The sequence below is a fragment of the Nuphar pumila genome, chromosome 1, assembly GCF_984573655.1.
Source record: "Nuphar pumila chromosome 1, dmNupPumi1.hap1.1, whole genome shotgun sequence".
NCBI lineage: Eukaryota > Viridiplantae > Streptophyta > Magnoliopsida > Nymphaeales > Nymphaeaceae > Nuphar > Nuphar pumila.
In genome coordinates, this window is record NC_143249.1 from 5349929 (window position 1) to 5375118 (window position 25190).

Sequence of the window (25190 nt, forward strand, 5' to 3'; positions counted from 1 at the left end):
CCCGCCCCCAAGGTTTTTGAAAGTGCCGCACTCCCGCACCCGCACCCGCACTCGCACCCGCACCCATGTGTCATAGGTGTTAACTTAAAACTGTTAAAATATATTTATATATATCCTCCCCGCACCCCCCCCATCGCCGCATCCGCACCTATGTGACATAGATTCTATGTTGACTAGTCCAAAACAAACCCAAGAGCTCTATTTGGTCTTTGACCAAATAGTCCCTATAAAAACAGAAAAGGACAAAAAGAACAAAATAAAGTGAGTACTAATGCACTATCTAATGGGCACAGCCTATTACAAGAACTGAAATGACCAAAATACCCCTAATAGGTATTTACCTATTATATCATTATAAATACACACACATATATACAACTTAACATTGTTGGATCAAAACCCATCCTTCTAGGATGGAAACTGCATTGATATTCAGGCACAGTTTGGGGTTTCCAGTGCCTTCTTGCATGGTGGAAGCTGCATATTCTAGCTCCAAGTTTCTGATGCCTAAATAATAATCTCCTTCCTACGTTAGATCTTTGTCCATGCAAATTACCAGTATTTTAAGGGTGTATAATCTTATCATCATAATGAAATTAGCTAAGGTCTTGATACATGTTAACCTAATGCCTCCCTTTTGGTCTTTTCAGCTGGCTTTCAATTGGATAATTATCTGATGCATGCTATTCTAATGTTGCTATTTTGGTCTATTCATGTTGTGCTGGATTTCTTACGGGATTTACATCACTGACACTATTCTAAGGGGTTTACAGCACTTACCCCATTCTCATGCTATTGTTTTTGATTTTTTGCTTCATGAAAGTTTCTTAGCTTTTTGGTTTTTACTTTAAAAAGTTTTATTTATTCATTTCAAAGAAAAAAATAACATCAAGAATTCTTAGAATTGTACAAGAATTATGTGGATTCTCTCTCTCTTAGTTATTATTGTATTCAGAATCTCAGGCTTGATATCAAATCAACAGCGTGATGGCCGAGTCAGAACCAGTCCTTTCCCGTGTTGAGTCCACAAGTTCAATGATCGAGCAGCTCCGTAAGGCATTCAATGAACTGGAAACTCACAGAGGTGCCTCTTCAAACTGCAAACTTCAGTGGGAGGAACTGCATGAACACTTTCTCAGCATTGAAAGTTCACTGAAAAAAAGATTCGATGAGTTAGAGAAGAAAGAGAAGGAATTTGAATCCAAGGCATTTGAAACCCAAGAGTCTCTCAATCAGAGGGAGGCGGCTGTTGCTGCCCAGGAACAAGCTTCATTGGACCGTTTGCAAGTGCTAAAAGACTCTGCAGTCGCTGAGATTGGGGAGGCATGCAGCAAGTACAAGAAAGCAACATCCCCAAAACCTGCAGTTACTACTGTCAATTCGGAAAGCAAGGTAAACAGCTTTTCTAATGGTGAACCCAATGCATCACTGTCTGGTACAGAGGAGAATTTTTCTGATACCCCGGGCGGGCCTGGTCCTGCTGAAACTGCCGAAGTTAAGCCCCGTCCTCGGTTGAAGCAATTATGCGAAGAGATGGATGCAATAGGGCTTTTGAATTTCATTTCAGAGAACCGGAAAGTTCTTGCTGCAATACGTGAGGAAGTTCCTGTTGCCTTGAAAAGTGCAACCGATCCAGCACAGTTGGTGCTGGATTCACTAGAGGGATTTTACCCTCCTGGTCAAACAACCCTTCCTGGGGATAAGAGGGATGGTGCCCTTTTGGGCTTGAGAAGGTCTTGTGTTCTGTTGTTGGAGTCACTGGCTCCCCTTTCAACAGGAACTATGCCAGATGCAGATCACCCTGTGATCACTCCTGAAATTAAACATCAAGCGAAGGCAATTGCTGATGAGTGGAAGCCCAAATTGGCTACTGTGGATGCTGATGCTGCCAATGGCAATTCATTGGAAGTACAGGCATTCCTGCAGCTACTCGCTACTTTTAACATTTCTTCAGCTTTTGATGAAGATGACCTTTGCAAGCTTGTACTTGCAGTCGCCCGTCGCAAGCAAACACCTGAGCTCTGCCATGCTCTTGGACTTGTGCACAAAATGCCAGGTTGGTATTCTGTTGGATGACTTGAGGGCTCTCAGCATGGATCCCTCTGTATACCTATTTTTTTTGGTAGGACATTTGATTATATATTTGCAGCATCTTGGACAAACCTCCCACCTCAAATTGGATCAGATAAGATCCTTAGTAGTTTAGTGTGCTTAATAACATTTTGGCAACCAAATCAAATTTATGTTTTAACATACCTTTCTCGGCCATTTGGCTAAGATCAAGTATTTGATTGTGTTACCTGATCGGTCTGTGCAGGTGTCATTGAGTCACTGATAAACAGCGGAAAACAGATTGATACTGTCAGCTTCATATATGCCTTCAAGCTAACTGAGAACTTCCCACCTGTACCTCTCCTAAAGGCATATTTGAAGGATGTAAGGCGAGCTTCACAAGGGAAGGGTGGAAATGCTGGTCCTGGTGCTGCTCAGGTGTGTGAGATATAAATTTCCGAAGGTTCATTGGCCTCATCTGGTATCTTGGCTTACCATTTTTTTTTACTGAAGGCCTTCATTTGTTTTCGCTCACTGGGACCAAATTAGTTCCAACAACTGGCCCAGTTCGTGAGCAAGCAGTGTAGTTACCAGTGCAACTCCTTTGCCATGGTCACCTATTAATATCCTCATGTAGTCCTTCTAGGGAGGGCTTGCCATTTTTGTGGTTCTATTGTGTATCGTCATATATTAATGATCTTGAGTGTGGATGTAGAATGATGGCAATGCAAAAGAGTTGGCTGCTTTGAGAGCCATAATGAAGTGCATTGAAGAGCACAAGCTTGAGTCAGAGTACCCACTTGACCCTCTGCAGAAGCGGGTGGCACAGTTAGACAAAGCGAAAGCTGATAAGAAAAGGATGGGTGAGGCGGCAAAGCCCCAACCAAAAAGGTCTCGTGCTAACATCGGCGGGCATGGACATTGGATGGTAATGGCTGGTGCCAATAGAATGGGAGATGCAAGTGATAGAGGTGCATATAACAACAGTGGGCTCGATAATAGGTACATGTATCCAGCGGCGACTGGGTATAACTATCAGGTACAAGCTGGTTACAATGCCATAAACCAAGCTCGTTACGACCAGCAACCGAGCCATCCAAGACCTTATCTTTATCAGGAAGGTGTGGTGGCTGCTACTGCTGCTCCATATAATGCCACCACAACTGGTTATGGGGGACTTTATATGGGCAGTGGATTACAGTCTTCTCACCTACCTCCAACGTATCTTTAGGAAAAGTTCGGAGGGTGTAGAAGATATCTTTCACAATTATACATAGAAATGATGGAAGTTATCTCATGACGATGGTCAGCTGCTGCATGGCTTATATCTTGGTAAGGTTGGCTATGACTTTTTTTTCCAGTCATCGAGTTGATATCTGACTACCTAGTCAACTTGATGCTGCTGTTTCTTGGTTTGGTTCGAGTTGTAGAACTTTACTTTCTACTGTCACAAATATTTTGTTTTTCTCCCCCATTTTCCTCTTTATATTCCTTTACGGATAATGGCATGTTCCTGGATGTGTTGTTTTCCATAATTCAAGATGCTATGACATGAAAATGCCTGGAATGGAGCGGTTGAATGCTGCTTCATCAGAGGAAATGGCTGTGGTTTCTAATGGTGTGTTTGATTCGCAAGAGCCATTCCACCCAGTGACAAAGCGGCCCCGTGCATCCTTCTTTTGATGCGCATTACAAAGGGGACCGCTTTGTCCCTGCATAGGCCATTTTGGCAGGACTGGCCAGTCGCAACCGATGGGGTGCATCTGACCAGTTCTGGATGAATGCCAGGTGGTGGCTTTTGTCCGACGCATTTGATGTGACCTAAGAGTTTAGAGTTATGTCATCCGTTTTGATCACTGTTGAAGCCTACAGTCAGCCATAGCAAAAGTGGGAAACTTGCACATTGTTATGCTTGTGCAGTGGCTTTCATGGGCTTGGTGATGGGGTGTCATGTTGATTTATATGGCGCCTCTAGGGCTTGGACTTTAACCATCCCCAGGATTTTCTGTTAAACTGGAATCGATGCCTGATTTAGTTACCTTGCGTACGATAAATTATGGACGCATCTCCTTTGCCTGTTTCTTAAACGATGTTCGCAACTAATGGGTTTTTACAGAATATGTGGCGTATGCTCTCTAAAAGTCTCTTGTAGTTGCAATAGCGTAGATCCTATGTTAAATGATGCTAGTGATCGCTTGTTGCTGCAGAGCTTTTAAGTGGGTGATCCTGCGTTCAGAATGTTTGGTTCATATTATCTATAGGTGCCGAACAAAGGTGAAAATTCCTGGCAATCTCTCGTGGAATATAGGGGGGAGGCCTTAAGCCTGTCACAGTGACACTTCAAATTATTCCCTTGCCGAGTCCCCTTGTTATGGTAATCTTAATGGAAAATTTGCTGGAGAATGGTGTGTCTCGTATCCTTGTGAGCTCAGAATTGATCCATATGGCCAGGTGTAGATACATCCATGAGGCATCGACTAAAGTGATTGGCAATATGCAATGAAATATGCCATGGATAGTCATTTTTTATTCTGCGGCGTGCATTAATAGACTTTGCACTTATTCACCCTAAAAAAAATAAGGGAAATTTTTTAAAACGCACCAAAAGCTTTGACAATAATCATGGACACCATTATGTTTTGGACATTTTAAATATGCATCTAAATTTTTGCACAGTTGATCAAAAACAATTTTTCATCCATTAACCTGGGTTATGACTAGCCCAAATTGAGTTAACAGGCTAAATTTACCAATTTGACCTTGAAACTCTCTTCCTCTCATTTTCCCCTCTTTCTCATGTCCGTCTCTTGTTCCCATCCCTTTTGTTTCCCCTTGTTCTCATGTCCCTCATTCCTCATGACACTCATTAAAGGTCTCTCCCTCTCAATGGCTGAGAGTATGGTTGAGCTTTTGCACAAAGATGATCGCTTTTTCTTTTGTTTTTTGAACATGAAGAGAATTTTTCTCTTTTTGTTATGGGAGTAATTCCTGCATCTTTAGATAGTCAAAGTATGAAGTTTCTAAATTATACATCTCTTGATTGATCTAACACACAATGATGATCCCGATTTCAGTCTGTACACAATGCTGAACAATTTCAGTCAACTTAGATGTAGATTACTATGTCGTCATTCTATGCTTACCATTCTTTTAGGGAAGTCTTTGGATCGCCTAATCCCCATTGAAAAGGACACCACCTTGGTGATTAAAATGATCAGTGAAAAATGAACTGATTTGAGGGTTTGCTTTCAGGTGTTCCCAAATCGTCAGAGAACTTGTATAGGCATATCTTTAGGGAATTTCTTTTTTCATGGGTAAAACAGTAATGACAGCACACATTTAACTCTGCTTTTTTATTTTTTTTTTCCAAAAAGAAATCTGCCGTTAGGTAGGCCTCTACCATATACCATTGGGATTGGAACTTGCAACGTTCCAACACAAGGTGACGTGCAATAACTGCTCCTGCCAGACAAGGGCCCCTAGAGAGAGAGAGAGAGATTAGGAAGGTCTTACCATACCAAGACTTTCCAAAGTTATCGACCCCTATCTTGGTTGCAATAATTGCAATTAACACAAATAAATCAATCAAGCTGATAATGCAAGTTTTTTTCTCTTTAGAGAAACAATAAAAATATATTTTCTTTTCTAGGAAACAATGTCAACTATATAAGAAAGCAAACTACTCATACAGATGACAAGATCATTATTTTCAGTGAAATAAAAAATTTTCTTTTTTTTTAGGACAAAGTTTACTACCCAAGCAGGTGAGGTCACTGACACCCAAGCCCTTACAGAACACACCGCGTTTTTTTTTTTGAAAGGCAAGTTGAGGTTAGTCTGATCCCTACCAGTTATACAACTATACCACTAGGTTTTGAACCTGCAACGTCCCAACACAAGGCGACGTGCACTAGCTGCTCCTACCAGACCAACAGAGCCCCGCGTTGGCAACCCACCGGTGACGTTGAAGGAGTGAGAGAGAGATTTTTTATGTTTTGATGAGGCGTGCGAAGAAAAATAAAATGGACTGAATAAAAATAATAAGTCACGTCAGCATATGATGGCATGCTCTCCAACCTCAAAACGGTAGGTCTAAATAAATTCACCAGCTACCAGGAATTCTTTTTCCCATGAGACTTGGTGGGCAGCGGGACTTCAAGGGTTTTACTTGTACCCACCGGAGGCCAAACAATGTGCAGTCGGTGATGGGTTTTTGGACTATAAAAAAAATAAGAATATAAGAAATTAAGAAGGTAAAAGAGAGAAAAACATGACATATATACGAGAAAAGTATCATGCTCCTTTCTTTTCATTTTATTCAATCTCTCAAATTACATATTTATATAAAGGTTTTGATCGAGATAAATAAATTTTATCTATAGCAAATATTAAAACTAACTAAGATAAGATAATGATGGATAGAATCTCATCTAATCCATCAAATCTTAAAAAAGATACAGATTTAAATAAAACCTTTCATATTGTCATAGATTCAAACATAGTGGAAGCCCGGTTAAAAGAGAAAAAAAGGAGAAATAAAGTAATTACACTTATCCAACACAAAGTTTGAACTCGGCTAAATCAAGTGGGGGCACGTGTTTGTGAATTATTTTCTCAAAATAAGAAGATATTCACAAATTCTCAAAGGTCAGTACGTGTTTCAAAATAGATTTTTTTTAAGGTTTCAAGTAGGGGTGGCAATTTCTGACACGACCCGCCAACCCGACCCGCCAACCCACCTCTTAGGCGGGTTCGGGTTGGGCTTAAGCCAACCCGTTTAATAAACGGGTCAACCCGTGTAACCCGTTTATTAAACAGGTCGGGTTCGGGTTGGGGGTATGCCAACCCACCCGCTGACCCGTTTAATAAACGGGTTAAGCGGGTGGGTCAACCCGCCAACCCGTCTGCCCGACCCGTCAACCCGCCAACCCGACCGCCAACCCGACCCGTCAACCCGACCCGCCAACCTGCCTACCTGCCAACCCGGTCCGTCAACCCGCCAACCCGACCCGCGAACCTGAAAACCCGTTTACCCGACCCAACCCATTTATTAAATGGGTTGGCGGGTCGTGTCGGGTTACCCGTTTATTAAACGGGTCGGGTTCGTGTTTGCCACATCCGACCCGTTTAATAAACGGGTCGGGTTCGGGTTGAGGTATGCTGACACGCCAACCCGCCAACCCGACCCGATTGCCACCCCTAGTTTCAAGCTTTTAAAGAGTCCAATATAGAGGTGGAGAAGAAAGATAACTCTCAAACCAAGATCAAGTTATCCATGGATCAATGTGGAATGATATCAATAGAAACTAGTATACTAAGTGATATACAGGATTCATTGCTAGATAATGACAGCCATGAATAGGATTGGTAAATAAGCCAAATGACTCGAACTGAGCTATTGAAGTTCAGCTCCTTAAGTTCAAGCTTATGGTGAGCTTCAGTTAAACGTGTTGAGTGAGCTCTAGCTGGCTTGTTAAAAAAAGTACATTTTTAAAGTTGAAAAAAAATATAAATCGAACTTTAAACCTATTGAGTAAAGCTGAAACTAGCTTTACTAGAGCTAATACCAGCCAAGCTGAGCCAAACTCTCATTGTTCATGTGCAGCTTGTTGACCCTATTTTATGAGTTTGAATGATCACTTTACAACCGAGCCATGAGGAGCTTGTTGCATTTCCCAATCCTTAACAACGAGGAGATGGCTAGGAAAGTGGACAAGGAAGGACATGTTCAAGATAAGATACATTTGAAAGTTCAGCTCTAAACTTTAAACTTCCTATTGCTGTTAGTTTGGTCTCTGATTCCATAATTTGCAAGGAGGCTAATGATTCTAATGTTGTTAGCTTCGGTCTTAGATATAAATTTAAATCCAAACCAAAAACATATAAGCGATCAAAAGTTGGTAGTTTTTTGAAGGCCTTTGAACCTCAAACTCATGATGTTTAGAACAATAGTGTTAGAGGGATGATCTCGCTGTTTGTTACAGCCCAGATAACCCAAACGATTTGAGATCACGATAATCCTTATAGTGATAACAGCCCAGATAACCCAAACAATTTGAGATTACGATAATCCTTATAGTGATAAACCTATAGTGATATCCCAGGTAATAGTTGAAGATATATCATAACAACTGTATACCTTATCTTGAGAGTTATATATATATATATATATATATATATATATATATATATATATATATATATATATATGCTTGTAATACTTGAGCCACAACATAAAAGAAAGCGCTATTCTCAGTATAACCATATATCTTAATAGGGTATCAAAGCACGTGTTATCCTGATCGACTTAAGTTTTTTTTACCATTCAATGTCTGAGCTCATTCAAATCGAGTTCAAGCTCGGTTCAGTCCTCTTCATCAGACGCTCAACCTCTGCTATTATTATCATCAGATCGTTGCCATTGTAGGACGCTCAACCTCTGCTATTATCGTCATCAGATCGCTGCCGCTGTAGGCACACTCCCTGCCCTCACAAACGTAGCCATTTTCTCAGGCTCCGATTTTCTACGTCTGAGTCCGGTTGGGCAGCCTAGGCGGATCAGGACGGCCCTGCTGCTGACCAACCCCCACCGTCCTTCTAGTCAATCTGCTGCATCTATTCAGATCAGTTTCACGGTCTGCGCATATCTCTCTGCCGTCTAAATCGTTTTGCAACACCCATGGCTGCAGAAACCGTGAAATCCACTAAAACCGAAGAAGATTCATCGATGAAGTCTATCGTTAGCTCATATTTTTTATATCACTTTGACAACCCAGGTACAGTGCTGGTATCTCAAGTTTTAACTAGGGATAACTATTTTACATGAAAATGAGCTATGTATATGGCTCTAAGTGCCAAGAATAAGCTCGGTTTCGTTATTGGAATGATTCCAAAACTGGATATTCACTCTACCTCATTTGTAGGATGACAAATATGTATTGACATGGTTCTTTCATAGATCTTGAACTTGATTCATAAGGACCTATCTTCAAGTGCTATATATTCTAAAACTGCATTTGATGTTTGGAATGAGATTCACGAGCGATTCTCTCAATCAAATGCACTACACATTTTATCAGATTCAATTTCATATAATCAATCACAAACAACATCATTCGTCCATCGCCATTTACTATACAAAGCTTAAAGGAATGTGGGACGAGTTAGCTTCATATGTCTCATATCCAAATTGCTCTTGTAGAGCAATAAAAGCGGTCCAAGATATGCAACAAAGAGATCGTCTGATGCAATTTTTGATGAGGCATAATGATAGTTATAGCTCTATCCAAAGTCAAATTCTATTAGTTGAACTAATTCTTTCCGTATCGAAAGTATATGTCCTCATCATTCAAGAAGAGAGGCAAAGAGAGATGCGAGTTTTTCTTTCATCATCCAATGAACACAACATGTTGGCTGCCACTATTGAGCGCAAGGACAATAAATGTGTGAATTCAAGATTTTCTCAACCAAGATCACGTCCAAATCGCCCAAGACCCAAGTATGACCATTGCGGTAAGTTGGGTCACGTCAATGCTAAATGTTATCAACTTTATGATTACCCTAGTTCAAGCAATACAAGTGCAAGGGTAAATTCGTTCACGTCAAGTGAGCGGGCTGCTCTACCTCAACTCACACCCGAACAATATAAACATCTCATAACTCTTATGTCACAAGGTAAACTGAAACCTCAAGCCAATTTAGCAGGTAAAACTTTAACATTTCTTTCTTACTCTTCCTGTTAGATAATAGACACGGGGGCTAATGACCATATAGTTTCTAGTCTAGATTTATTACACTCTTTATAATCCATCATTTGCCTACCAATAGGATTACCCACCAGACTATATGCTTTAGTCACTCACATTGACAGTGCAAGCATAAATTCACAAATATGCCTCATTGATGTCTTATGTGCCCCTAGTTTTAAATACAATTTGATATTTGTTAGTAAATTGACCAAAGATTTATAATGTGATGTTGTTTTCACCAATGAATCTTGTATTTTTTGGACCGTCATTCGAAGCAGACAATTGGAGTGGGTAAAATACAAAATAGAATTTATATGATTGAAATCCAGAGTGGAGTCACTCTTTTAAATTTCAGCCTTGCTCACCTTTGGCATTATAGCCTTGGGCATATTTCAAATTCCCGTTTTTAGTATCTTGTTAATTCTAATAAATAGAATTCTTGCAAGGTTGATGGAATATACTCAATTTTTCCTTTGGCTAAACAATCACGTATTCTTTTTCTAAATAGAGCTATCAACTAACATGGGTTTTTGAACTCATTCACATTGATTTATGGGGAGAATATCAAACTCCACCCCTATCTGGTGCACATTACTTTCTAACCATTGTAGATGCTTACTCTCGCTCCACTTGGGTATACCTAATGTGTTATAAATCTGAAACCTTTTTTTTTATCCAAGATTTTGTTGCCATGATCAAAACCTAATTTAAAATCCAAATATAAAGTTATAAGTGATAATGGGAGTGATTTTTTTTTCAAATGATATGCAAACATTTTTTCGAAATCAGGATATTTTTCATTAATGTAGTTGTATATATACCCCTTAACAAAATGGAGTGGTGGAACGTAAGCACCGAGATCTTCTCAATATGGCTCGAACCTTATATTTTCAAGCCAATCTCCTTGTCAAATTCTAGGGAAAATGTATCATGATTGCCACCATGTTCCTAGCAAAGCCCTTAATAGACAAACACCCCATGATATTTTATTTTATAGAAGTCTTAATTATCAACACCACAAGGTTTTTGGGTGCTTATGTTATGCTCACAATATTCATCACTCCTACAAATTTAATAGTAGAGCGGAAAAATGCATATTCCTTAGTTATCCATATGTCCAAGTTGCATACCATTTATATGATCTTGAGTCACACACTACTTTCACCAGCAGAGAAATGATTTTCCATGAACATGTTTTTCTATTTCGATATGACAAATGTGCACCATCTAACATTGGAGATGTTGTCTTACCCATTTCTTCTTCTGGCTTTCCATAAAATGACTCTTATTCAATCCAAACAACTGATACTCAGGCCAATATTTCAAGTTCCCAAACTTGTCCAAATCCTCACCTCCTATTCCTATTCCTCCAGCTACCCCAAATCCTCTTTTAACACAACCCGAACCCCCTGTCCCTGTTCGACATTCCTCCAAGGCAAGAGCTTCATCTACTCATCTTCAGAATTATAAATGCTATGCTGCATTTTGCTTGCCCCAATCGAACGCTCTGAGTGGCAACCAACAAGGTACAAGGTATCCTCTTTCTCATTACTTTACCTATGAAAATTTCTCTCCATCTCACTGTGCCTTTCTTGTAGGTATTACCAAAAACCCCAAGCCCCAAACATTTGCCCAAGCCATTAGGTGTGCTTTTCGGAGGGAAGTCATGGCGGTCGAAATCCATGCACTTGAAGACAACCACACATGGACAATTACACATCTTCCACTAGGTAAACGTCTCATCGATTGCAAATGGGTCTACAAAGTGAAGTACAAATCAGACGAAGCATTATAAAGCATGCCTTGTTGTAAAAGGTCATACACAGATTGAAGGTCTTGACTACCACAAAATATTTGCTCCCGTGGCTAAGCTCGTTACTGTTCGATGCCTCTTGGTTGTAGCCGCCATAAAAAAATAGGCTCTCCATCAATTTGATGTCAACAATGCATTTTAACACGACGATCTTGACGAAGAAATTTATATGATACTACCTCCTAGTTTTCACTGACAAGGGGAGCAGCGAGTTTGTCAGTTCAACAAATCCCTCTATGGCCTCAAACTGTCATCTCAAAATTGGTTTGCAAAAATTTTAAGCTTTCTTAAAGGGATTGACTTTACTCAATCTAGGGTGGATTATTCATTTTTTTTTTGCTTCACAAAGCATGGATGTATATTTGTTCTCGTATATGTTGACGATATCATCATTGCTGGAGACGACAATCGATCAACTAAAGGTACTTCTAAATAATGCTTTTTGCATTAAGGATCTAGGAGTACTCAAATATTTTTTGAGAATTGAAGTGGCAAGATCTAGTAAGGGTATTTTCTTATCACAACATAAGCACACATTGGACATCATTATAGATCATGGGTACTCGGGGGCCAAGCCATTAGATTTTCCCATGAAACAACACATAAAACTTAATTTAGAAGAAGGAGAGCCATTGAATGATCCAAGTCATTATCGAAGACTAGTGGGTCGACTGGTATATCTCACAATTACAAGGCCTGACATAGCCTATTGTATCAATATTTTAAGCCAATTTATGCATATACCAAAGAAGCCACATCTTGATGTGGCACAAAAGCTCTTACGATATCTCAAGTCCACGCTAGGTCAAGGCATACTGTTGTCATCTGATAGCAAACTTCAATTGTTTGTCTCATGTGATTCAGATTGAGCATCATGCTCAGAAACTCGAAGGTCTACCTCAGGTTATTGCACCTTGTTAGAAAAGACTTCAATATCTTGAAAAACAAAGAAGCAGACAACAGTATCAAGATCGTCTGCTAAAGCAGAGTACATATCGATGGCGCTTTCTAATTGTGAGTTAACATGGTTAAAATATTTATTGACTGACTTAGGAATCAAGCATCCTCAACCTATGTTGATGTTTTGTAACAATTGGGCGGCATTGCATATTGCGGCAAATTCGGTGTTTTACGAACTTACTAAAGACATAGAGATTGACTGTCATGTTATAAGCGAAACAATTCAGAACAGCTCGATTAAAACTCAATTTGTTTTCATAAATTTATAATGTACAAATATGTTTACCAAGCAGTTGGGACGAGATCAGTTTTTCAACTCAAGTGCAAGTTGGGCGTTATCAATCCCCATGCTCCAACTTGAGGGGGAGCATGTTAGAGCCATGATGTCGCTGTTCCCAAACAATTTGAGATCACGATAATCCTTATTGTGATAAACCTATCGTGCTATCACAGCTAATAGTTGAAGATATATCATAACAACCGTATACCTTATCTTGAGAGTTGTATATATATATATATATATATTGTAATACTTGAGACACAACATCAAAAAATAAAAATAAAAAGCGCTATTCTCAGTTTTCCTTTGTATAACCATATATCTTAATAAATCGCAAAAGGAGGAAAAGTAATCAATTAAGACTAGACATTCCAATGTTTAACGCTCGTTCAATCTAGTATGAACCCCAAAATATTTTTAAATAGAATGATTAAAGCCATTTACAATTGGCGGTCAGGGATGTAAATAGGTTGAACTCAGGTTTGATCTAGGTAGTCCAACCTTATCTAGCATAATCGTATTAGAATTGGGATTTGGAGTCAGATGGGGATCAGTTAAAACTGGCTCTGGTATGACTCATTTAAAATTCGAGATTTACATGTATTCAGATTAAGATTTCTCTTATTCAAATGAAAAATGTGATACCAAGTGCAGATCCAACTAATAATCTGACCCAACTTTAGCTACTGAATCTAGTTAAATGGATTTAGATTTGGTTGAATATCTTACTTGAATCCAAATCGTTTAATCCCTACTAGTGGTGAAGGGGATAATTAACTGTATCGCAACAGATGCCTACCCAATCACGCCCACAATGAGAATCATTTCTTGAGTTGAGATTCATGGCTAAGAATCATAAGGAAAAATAATTTTCTTATGGTTTGGATGGAGTAAAAGTAGAGAGCTCTTTTAGAGATGTGGTGGCCTGAAATATTAGCGTATTGAAAAGGGCGACCATGGCTATTGGGTTTGGAGGCGAATTTACTAGACAGTTTGACCTGACCGTTTTTATTATATTAGGATATGGAAAGATAAACCCTAGAGTCGTTTCCAGATCCTACTTGTTTTCAAGGATAAAATGGTTTCTGTATTATGCTATGAAGGAAAAAAATTTAAAAATGCACCTAAAGTTTGGGCATTAGTGAATAAAAAGCACTAAACTTTCGGAAAGTTTTAAAAAGGCACCTAAATTTTTACACTGTTAATAAAAACAAACTTTCATCCATTTAACCTAGGTTATAACTAACCTAAGACGAGTTAAGAGAGTTAATTTACTAATTAACCCTTCAAAAACTCATAAACCTCTTTTTTTAGGTGCATTTTTTGAAAATATGATGTTGTGGGTAAAATGGTAATTTGACATCACATTTAACAGCAAACTTGGTGGCAATAAACTTTTGAACTTTTTTAATTAATCAAGATATTTTTTAGGTACATTTTTTTAATTTTTATAAAACTTGGGTGCCTTTTTTTAAAATTTTTTCTTAAAAACAAAATTGGATAATGGTTATATCAAACTTTCTCTAAAGTTGGGGTTAGGCAGACCCCACCAGTTATTGTTGAGCGTACTGGGGTTTGATCTTTTACTGGAGTTGTTTAAAGTTACCACACAGAGAGATACTACCATACCAAGCCTTTTCAAAGTTACCATTATGGATAGTCTTTAAAGTTACCGGAGAGAGAAAGAGAGAATGATGCCATAACTAACAATTTTGAAGTTACCATTTGGTTATGGAATCTTTAAAGTTACCCCAGAGGGATTGAGAGAGAATATAGGAAAACCTGCAAATCTTTTTAAAGGGTGGTTGGTAGGAGCTGTGTGAGACTTTGCAGGTTCAACCGCCCAAACCCTAGTTTGCTTATTGAAAAAAAAAATAAAAAATTACAGCAAAAAAGAGTATGCACCACCAAGTGAAAGCCTTCAACCATTCAATAACACTGGCACTGTGAACTCTGCTTTTGTTCCTCATCCCTTGTTGCTATGTGTGTTTTCTTGCCTTCTTGGGTTCAATTCTTTTCCTGATCAATGGTTTTATCTATATTAATTTCAATAAAGAAATGAATACTATCGTTACCAATTTTTAGAAAACTATTTTTTTTCTTAAAAATAAGATGTAGAAAGATTATAATAAAACCAGATTGGATTAATCTAATGATATTTAAATTTATCATAATATCTATACATTTGATTTTGTATGAGTTTGGATGAAGGGATCAAGTTAAAAATGCATTTGGGTTTCTTTTGTGTTGGGTCTGAAAAGGGTTTGAGGACAAATTATTTTCGAGTTTGGAGTTGTGATTGGTTTGGGTATAAATTGTATAAAAACTATAGGGGTTAGGTATGAGATGAGTTTAGGTATAAACCAGGTTCAAGTTCGAGTCAATTCAAGTAAAGATTACACAGAACCATTTGGGTCAGGTTGAGCATTCCAAATCTATATTTTTCGTACCCAAGAATTGATTTACTATACTGGGCCTAAATTTTAACTCATTCTATGTCCATATGTGCATCAAAATTAGGGATAAAAAATGGATCAGATGCATTAGATATTCAATCCAAATCTAAGATGTTATTTTCAAATTCAATACTTGAAGTAAGATCTGACTCGATCAGATTCAAATTTATTGAAATGAATTACTTTTACTTTTCATATTCAGATAGGATTAAGATTAGTTGGCAAGTAAGATATAAATTAGATTCAGATCAAAACGGCAATTGTAAATAACATGCTTTTTTACTTTTTTACCACCAATCCAATACCAACATACATTGATCGAATCCAGACTCAATCTTATCTCATCAGATTTTATTCATATCTAAATTCAGATTCATATTTGAATCTATTTTTTGCAATTTAAATTTGGATTTGAGTTTGGTATAATCCGACATAAATCTGAGCCCTTTGCACCCCTAATTCAAGTAAAGGTTAGGATGTAGGGGTATCAATGGATCTGCCATGACCCAATTCCGACTCACATCGAATCCTATAGGGTCAAGGTTTGGTTACATAGAAATAACTCTCATTAACTATCCAGGTTAGACTCACGAGGTCCGTTTTTTAAATGGGTCGGGTATGGTTTATAAATTGTTTTACGAAAACTGTGTTCGACCCGAGTTTCAATTAAGATCACCAATCTTTCAATGTAAAAAAATTGAAAAATATTATTTTATCAGGTATGGATTAGTTCCGGATTATGTATTTTTTATCGGATCCAGATATGATTTTCTTATAAAAATCTGTTTGAACGCGAATCAAGATCTCATACTTGCATCACTTAGTCGGATCCAGGTTTGGACTCACACATTTAGTGAGTATCCGACCCGTTGAAACCCCTTTATTCCGATGGGGTCTAATCGATTTCGGATATCATCTCAGGTGAGGTATACCCGATCCAGTTAATCCCGCTCCACCACCTTCCTATACGAATACAAAGTCTCTCTCTCTCTCTCTCTGAGTCTCTGCATGCAATACCTTCCTCTTTGCGCTTCCCTACAGAAACAGAAGTCTCTCTCTCTCTCTCTCTCTCTCTCTCTCTCTCTCTCTCTCTCTCTCTACAAACTTACAGAAAACCCTTTTCCCTTCTTCTTCTTGGTCCTTCCTTGCAGGAGAAGAATAGTCGAGACCATGTCCAACGACGATACCCAACCCTCCTCGAGTAACAACCCCTTCTCGCCGGAGATAACGCTCCCCTCGTCACCTGAACTTCTTTCCGACCACCGCCTTCTCACCGGCTTCGACCCTTGCCTTCTCCAGGCCTTCCGTCAGACGTTTTTGACCAACGCCATCGATCGGACGCCGTTCTACACCGCCAATGACGCCGGCTCCGGTCACCACCTCTCCGGATTACAACCCAATTGCTGGGCCTCCGGCGACTGGCCGGCCAACTACCACTATGGGTTCTTCCGTCCTGGAGCTGCACTGCATGCCGAACTGGCTCCTTCTCCGGAGGAGATTCCGGTGGCGGAGTTCGCTCGCCTGAGGCATCTCCTCTCCATGATGGACCTGTCCTTCAACGGGAATCTTTACCACAGCGAGTTGCCCCTCGATGCCATCCCGCAGAGATCCTTCGGATGCAGCAATTGCGCCTATGGCTTCGACAGATTGAGCCTCTCCTCGCCGTCTGTCTCTGAGACGTTCGGGGTGAGGCAGCCGGCGGCCAACCAGCCGGATGCGGCGGCTGCAGCGGCTGCAGGGAGGATTCGGAGGACTCCTGTTCGGTCTCAAATGGATGGATTTCTTGCCTGGAAACGTATGAACGAGTTGGAGGGTAACGCGTCGGGAGAGTTGCCCGGCCTTCTTCTCGAGCGGCAGAACGTGAACTATACGTCGCTTGAGGAGGTGAAGGGAAAGATGGTGGCGGTGGCGAAGAAGCAGCACGGCGGCAAGTTCTTGCAGACGAAGTGCGCAGAAGGGTCGCCGGAGGAATTGGAGACGATATTCTTGGAGGTTAAAGATCATATATGCGAGTTGATGGTCGATACCTTCGGGAATCACCTTGTTCAGATTCTCTTGGAGGTCTGTAATGCGAGGCAGCGGATGGAAATCGTGTCCATTCTGACTCGGAAACAGGGTCGGCTCATCAATCTGTCTCTTGACAATCGTGGGTGGGTAGTTTATTGGCTCTGTATCTCATTTTGGTGGCCTTGGTTATGTTAAACTAGTGGTTATCTTTTGTGGGTAGTTCTTAGTTTTTCGAGTTCGATGTGTTTTCCTGATTGGGCAGGACGAAGGCTGTGGAGAAATTGGTGCTTACCATCAAGACCAAGAAGGAGATTTCTCTGGTTCGGTCCGCCTTGAAACCGAGGGCGGCGGAGTTGTTGATGGATGCGAATGGTAATTGTATCGCGCAGCGTTGGCTGGAGAAATTTAGTAATGGAGAAATTGGAGACTGTGAGGTGATTGCCGCCCTTGTGTCTAAACTTGCTGTATTGCTTTTTGAATTCATCTATGGATTCGGTTTCAAACAAATTGATGAGGATGACATGAATTTAACTTGCAAATTTCTGGTGATCACAAGGATGTCTTCTCATAGGAACATTTTTTTATGTGGAGCTTATGAGATGGACATAGCTGATGAATTTTCTCTTTTAGTGGTTATCTATACATTAAGGGATGCTGGTTGTGTTTGCCTAATTAATTTCTCTAGAATCTAGATATCAGACTCCCATTCAGTTTCAAATCTTACTCTAGGAAGCTGGTGATCTCCGTTGGGCTATATCCATGGAGGTTACTAAGATGAAGTTTTACCACTGATTGAACTTATGATTTTTTTAGTATGACCAAGGAATGCCAATATAACTGTATGTTACAAGATAGATGCTACCTTTTCATGGACCCCGAGTTGAAGACATGTCATTTTTGAGGAATACAAGCTTAGCAATTGTGGGGTTTTGGTTTCTATTAGCCTAAAGGAAGAATGGGTTTACATTAGCATTCTATCATGAGTCCAGTTTCTTCCAAAATTGGTTGCGATAGTGAAAGCTCTGGGACTTTTGTGGAAAGGAATATGCAGAGAAACTTATATGATGGAGTTGGTTCTGATAATATGGAGCATGATTTATGTTTTAGTTTCTAAAGCACATTCTGAGGTTTCACAGAAGATTGTGTGCTATAAGAGACTTTAGATTGCTGAAATATAAAAATCGAATGACTGACCTGTCAGGTGTGATTTAAGTTTTATAAAATACATCCTGGGGGTTGCTCAGAGGATTGTATGCTAAGGGACTCTAGAACACCAAAAATATAAAGATCTACCTTGGTCACATTCTTAATAGTAATTAGCAACAATGATGTGATGAACTTAAAAGAATTAACATCAGAGAATCTGAAGATGACCTTCCAATACCTTGCTGAACTCTACGTCAGTTAGTAGACAGAACATATTGGTTACTCTCTTCTTTTTATCTGGATGATTCCTTCACCTAGTTAATTTGGCATTTGGTGGTTTATTTTAAGTAGATCTGTCAATTACCGGCTGACATGATTGGTGACCACCATAGTGTGTCAGCTGCCTTATTTACCGCTTAATGCAGTTTCTGAAAGCTCATAAAACTGAGCAACATCAGCCTATCTGATTTATTTCCCTTGTTGGTATCTTCTAAAGCCTTTTGCCTTGGTAAAGTCGTATGTACTGTATGTACTCTGGAAAAAATACAGCCATTTATCATCAAGCATGTGCAGGAATAACAAGTGTGTTTAATCTGAATATAGTGTTTGTCATGCATATATTTGTTAAAATTAACCCTTCTTATTGTATCCATGTGCCTTGGAATAGAAATTAGCCAATTAGAAACTTATGAGGTCATGATAGATGGATAATGTACAGGCAAACATGATTCAAGTTGATTAAAAGCCTCGTTTTATTTGTAAGGAGATATGCGGAAATACAAAGAGTGCTATAAGCACTTACAATGTCCACCAATGGACAAACAAAAGAGATAATAGCCAAGTCCACAAAGGGACAACACAACACAAAATATAAATGTCTCTTTATTGAAAGAGAGGGAGCTCTCCAGAATGGAATTATACAAAGGGGTTTACCCCTATTTATACAAATAAAATGAGAGAAGGGGGAGGTCACATGGCCTCAAAAGGAGAGCCACAAAGGGGGCTCCCATGGAGTTGTTGGGAGCCCCCAACGACCACAATTGTGACCGTTGGGGGTCCCAACGACTCAATGGTGGGGCCCCTTAAGTGGGTAAAAAAGAAGAAAAAAAAATACAAAAATAAGAGGAGAAAAACAAGTACCCCTATCGGGTACATGTGAAATGACTAAAATACCCCTATCAGGTATGATTGAATATATATATATATATTGATTACATGTATTTTAACATTATTCCAGTGCAAATGTACACTTAACTTTTCAATAACTCATATTTTAGTTGGTTCTTCTGGATTTTAGTTTTATTCGTGGGGGTTCTTCATTTTGCTATCTTTTATTATTCTAAAAGTAAATGTTTAATTTGACTTAAAGGCATCTTGTGTGAGCTATGACTGTTTAGATCCTAGAACAAGCGCTATGCTGATGTATGTTATTTTATGACATAAAGAGGCTTGGAAGTTTATGTGCACTAGAAATTTTGCCGATCCAAATGGACAGGCTCTAGTAGTTTGGTTGATTGAAGAGAGATGCCACAGCAGTGAGAGAGAATTTATAATAAAAGGTAGCTTGCATGAGATAAAAGTTGTCTTATGAGAGAGTGGTAGCGGTACAAACTGAAAATATAAGGCTTTTGTACTATTTCCTCCCAATATATGTATGTATAAACTTGGTAATTACTTTTCTCGTGATTCATTGACATGGGAAGTATAACTAGACATGTAAATATGTCATTATTTGTATTCCTTTAACATGTGAACAGGTATGCATATGATCATCCGAAGTGTTTAAATTTTAATAACTGATTATTGATAAGTTTATCTGTAGTTGAAAAAGATAGTACTTTTTCTTGCACAAGAAATCACAACACAACATGCACATTTCAATCAAAACATCCTTTTTCTTTTTCCATTCTATGCAAGTATATGAATGTACCAAGGAGCAATAATCAAGATTAAGGATTTAGAAAAGTATAATAGAATCTAACGTGAACCAACTTAAAAAAGTGGCATCTCAATGGTATGTCCTCCACCCTAAAATAGTCTTTAAGAAAAGTAACACTTGATATTTCCAGTCGTGCCATGTTGAATGGCCTGTTTGAGTGGATTTTCTGTTCCTTCAAAAGCTAAATAAAAATAATCTCCAGCTCTTGCAAACCATACCATATGCTGCTTTAGTATCCAATGTAAAAATATGAAACTCATAGCATGAAATCTGTTTTCGGATAAAACACTCAATAAAGGCATGTATGCTTGGAGAAATTTACAAGTAACTGTGTCATCCTAAACTCTAGAGGAAAAAATAAAAAATGAGTAAAAACCCAAATAAAATCTGCTCTTTGAAATAAAAGAACACTTAACAGTTTCTATTTTCCCCCATGAAACAGTCATTTGTTCTCTATTTGTAATTATTCTTGCTGCCTGTGCATAATTAAGTGCTTTCAATTCCATATTATGGCATTAAGAATGTATTTGTTTAAGTTAGGTTGCCCACACATCTCTCCTCTTCTGTACTAGAAAAAGTATATAGTTTTGCAGTTGAATGTGCACCCTAATTTGTGCCGAGAATGATAATATTAGTATTTTGCTTCAGCAAGTCATGCTATTAGATTTGAGGTGCAACTTCTAAGTTATTCCTGACACTTGATCGTCTTCACCATGCACAATGTAACCTTGTAGCTCTTATGGGATTCGTGTGGTTAACATGTCCTCTGTAATGAATAACCTAATTAGTATGATTACAACAATTTGAAGTTAATTTACTGTTTCAAATTATTTTTTGACTTTAGTTGGCACTTGTATGATTGAATATCTTTTATTTGGCACTTACCAATTTGTTACATGTTATGCAACTGAGTTAAATTACTATGAAGTTCATTCAACAAAGTTATTCTTACTATGGATACTCTGTTTCTTGGCAGTTTCTCATTGATGCTGCTGTACAAGACTGTGTTGAAATTGCAACTCATCCGCATGGATGTTATATGATGCAAAAATGTGTGACCTATGCCAAGGGAAAGCTGAAATGTCAGTTGATTAATGAAATAAGTGTAAATGCACTGTGCCTTTCCCAGGATCCTTCTGGGTTCGTATCTTTGTAGCCCTTGCTTGGATTGCATGTTTTTTTTTGAATGATTCAGGGTTGACTTATCTCTTTTTTTTTTGTTTCAGCAACTATGTTGTGCAGTTTATACTAGACATAGAATGGATAAGAGCTAAGATTTTCAATGAGCTTAAAGGCCATTTTGTGTCCCTGTCCATGCAAAAATTCAGCAGTAACGTAGTGGAAAAATGTCTGACTGTTAGTGGAGAAAAAGAACGCACTCAAATCATAAGGGAGTTACTTGAATCTCCAGATTTCTTAATGCTTGTGAAAGACCGTTTTGGCAACTATGTAGCCCAGTCTGCTTTGAAGGCATCTAAGGTATGATGCTTCACCATATTGCAGTGTTTCCAATTGCCTTGCATATATTGGTTTTAGCAGTTTCATATTATCAGTTATGATGATTCATGAGCTTTAATAGTTTCCTTATGGTCACTGGCTTCTACAAGATTTCACTCATTGCCAGTGCAGGCTGCACACGAGCTGGGTTTGAGCCGAGCTTAGGCTGGAAAAGCTCGGCTCGTCCAAAAATATACATGTTCAAGTTCAGCTAGAGCTCAAGCTGAGCTTGGACATTATACGTACAGACTTGGCTCAGGTCAAGCTTGAGCCTAGCCGGCTCACCACCTCATACGTGAAAGGTACACTTCTTACCCATTTGGGTAAGGCTTCTTTTTGTGCTTAATGGTCAACAAATGTTATACATATCCATAAACCAGCCTAAGTCGAGCCTAATCGGGTTTATTGAGCTTGGTCAAGCTCGAATGCAAGCTCAGCTCATTTATATTTAACGAGCATGAGCTCTTGTTCAATCTTAGCTCATTTACCTACTTGGATGAGTCCGAGCCGGGCTTAAACGAGTCGGGCCTGAGGGTCGGTTCATCGTGCAGGCCTACTATTGACCTATAATTTAAGCTGTCATCTTGCTTATGCTTTTGAGTTATTTCCCTTACTGTTCACCTCCAAGTAGTCGTCAAGAATCTTTTTAGTTGGCTACACTGAAACATCAGTATTGGGTTTCCAAAATTCGCTATCCTGTATTTTATTGATGGAAGACACACAATTTGGTTTCTCAATGGCCCCGTCAAGTTCGTCAACTTGATGAGGTTCCCCTTTTCCATCAAATCAAGTTGCATCTTGAGTTGTTATATTAGAATTCTATGAAGATTAATCTTTTTCTGTGTTCTGAACGTAGGGATATGCTGTTCACAATGATCTGGTTAACCTGATACGGGAAAATGCTTCTTCCCTGCGCTGCCCACAGGGAAAAAGGGTTTTATATTGTGCCACCTCAATGTTCCCTCGATGAAGCCGGCATACTAAAATAAAATTTCAACAGTAAGAGTTTCCGGTGGAGATGATCCTGTGATAAGTTAACTAACCAGACACTTGAATCATTGTTTTAGAACCTTCGTTGGCAGAGACAATAATGCTTAGGCTGCTCCAGGTGGCTGTTATTTGTTTTTACTACGGTTTTAGTTGATAGTGTTATATAGTGGGTAAGAATAGGCAATGTAAATATATATAGAGTTATAGAAGGGCTCATTCATCATGAGTTGAGAGTTGAGGTATTGCAACCGGTTTTCTCTTGCTGAGCATTGTTGGTGTCGTCTTGTGGTGCTATAGCAGTGTGGGATGTACAGGAGAAGTTTTGCAGCTCATTTATTGGTCATGGTTGTTGCTTGTGTTATACAGTAGTGTAAGCTAATACTGCAACCTAATTTCATTATTTGATGCTTGATGATGTGAAGAGCTACTTGTTATTGTTTGCCCATTTTGTTCTGAGTTGAAATAACTGTTGTATAATGGCGATTTGTTCATAGGAATCATGGACTTTTTGTTAAGTTTGTAATAAGGGCATTTTATATACAGAAAATGACTATACTGTATGGTAAAAATGACACATTTTCCTAAAAACCCACCCCACAATTTGCCAAAATTTGCAAGAGACCAAAATCGCAAATAGTAAACTTTGTTAGGACCTTTTTACCCTTTCGCATGTGCGAAACTCATGAAGTTCGCTCGATATATTGCTCCGCTTGTCGGGTATTTTAAACTCCCACTTAAAAGGAGGTTCACATTTTTTTGTGGTCCTCAAGAAGCGCAATTTTTTTTTGTTGTTTATGCAGATTTCTTTGTTAATTATAAAATTGTAAATACCTTATTAAAACCACATATTTTATATCAAAGTCATGGGATACTGTGTTAATCTTCTTTCTTTAATTATAACTTAAATGTATGTTCACACTTGTTTTTTTTGTGGTCTTCACGAAGCGTGCAAAAACAAGTTTTGCGAACCTCCTTATGATCTTAACTTTGTAAATTAATACCTTAGTAAAATTACACATATTTGATACCTATAGAACGCGATTTTCATGTTTCCATTTTTTTGTTATAAAAACTGATTATTTATACTATAGGGTTATTTTTGCATTTTTTAGTGTCTCTTTGTGGTTCTCAACTTGCTTGATCTTCTAAAAACAAATTTGGTGACTTTTTCAACAATTATTTTCAACTACTCTTTTTTGGCAATTCATTGGCGACACTTCATTGTTGCATTCTGATGAAGTTGCGACTTTTGTTAGGTCGAAAGGTGAGTTTTATATAAATAACATATATATCTTGTATCTATAAAATACAATTTTTATGTTTGCATTTTTTTCATGGTATAAAAAGCGATTATTTGCACCCAAGGTTATTTTCGCATTTTTAGGGTTTCTTTGTAGTTCTGCTTGATCTGTCACAAAACAAATCAGACGACTTTTTCGATAACTATTTTCGATCACTCTTTTTCAGCAATTCTTTAATGACACTTCATTGTTGCATTCCGATGAGGTTGCAACTCCGACTAGGTCGAAAGGTGGTTTCATACAAATAACATATATATAAATGCATATTGTTTTATTTTTATTTCAAATTTTTTATAGAAATGAGTATTATGGCCCATGCATATTTTGTGTAGTTGTTTGCTTGTCCTGTGTTTTATTTAAACATTTTCATGTGATTTACCGTTTAGGGTTTATTATGTTTATTTTTTTATAAATATATGTGTGTGTTTGGGAATCTAAAATATGTGAACGAGAAAAATATGTAAACTAGTATGAACCGAGATTTTTGTAGGTTTTTTTGCAAAATCTAACCATGCAGATGCATTCAACGTGATCCATTTGTTGCAATCGACTATTGGGCCATCGTAATCGGATCAAGAAATATGATTTTGTATGCTTAATATTTACGACATTTTTGTGCCCTTGATTTTAAAGCCTTAAAATGTCCTTATACATTGTAATCGGATGATCTAAGAGTTTGTTTCTATAAAAACCAAGCATCTAGATCGCATCCATGAAGTGAAATAAAAAAATAAAAAAAACTATGAAATTCTTGGTGCATACTGGTTTACATATTTCCTTGGTTTACATATTCCAGTTACCCATATGTGTTATAGATGATTTATATGTATTTGTTTGTCATTTATTTAATTTTTAGTGTTTCTGTTGGTGTAATGAGGCTATGGTTGATTGTGTTGGTGTAATGCGTATTAATGGTTTTTTGCCTAGGTAGTTAATGATAGCCTCCGTATTTTATTAAACTATACTACCGTTTGGTTGATGATTGTAGTTGAAGATCTTTA

General features: G+C 38.4%; 2 protein-coding genes across 9 annotated transcripts in view; both read left to right on the top strand.

The window, feature by feature from the left end:
* LOC149847772 (FRIGIDA-like protein 3) overlaps positions 1-3567 on the top strand; it is a 50900-nt gene extending 47333 nt beyond the window's left edge. For 3 of the 8 annotated variants that reach the window (XM_090000092.1, XM_090000552.1, XM_090000605.1), the window contains 3 exons: positions 984-2056; positions 2318-2490; positions 2768-3567. In XM_090000092.1, the coding sequence (XP_089856218.1) occupies positions 984-2056; positions 2318-2490; positions 2768-3283 (1762 nt within the window). In that variant the 3' untranslated portion in view covers positions 3284-3567. Of the gene's footprint in view, positions 1-955; positions 2057-2317; positions 2491-2767 lie in introns of all 8 variants that reach the window. The other 5 variants (XM_090000248.1, XM_090000169.1, XM_090000416.1 and 2 more) reach the window with 2 other exon arrangements.
* A 14108-nt stretch (positions 3568-17675) lies between these two features.
* LOC149847773 (pumilio homolog 12-like) lies at positions 17676-22868 on the top strand. Its single transcript, XM_090002183.1, has 5 exons — positions 17676-17978; positions 21378-21541; positions 21628-21880; positions 21981-22046; positions 22755-22868. The coding sequence occupies exons 1-5, from the start codon at positions 17676-17678 to the stop codon at positions 22866-22868; spliced, it is 900 nt and encodes a 299-aa protein (XP_089858309.1).
* The last annotated feature ends 2322 nt before the right edge of the window (positions 22869-25190 follow it).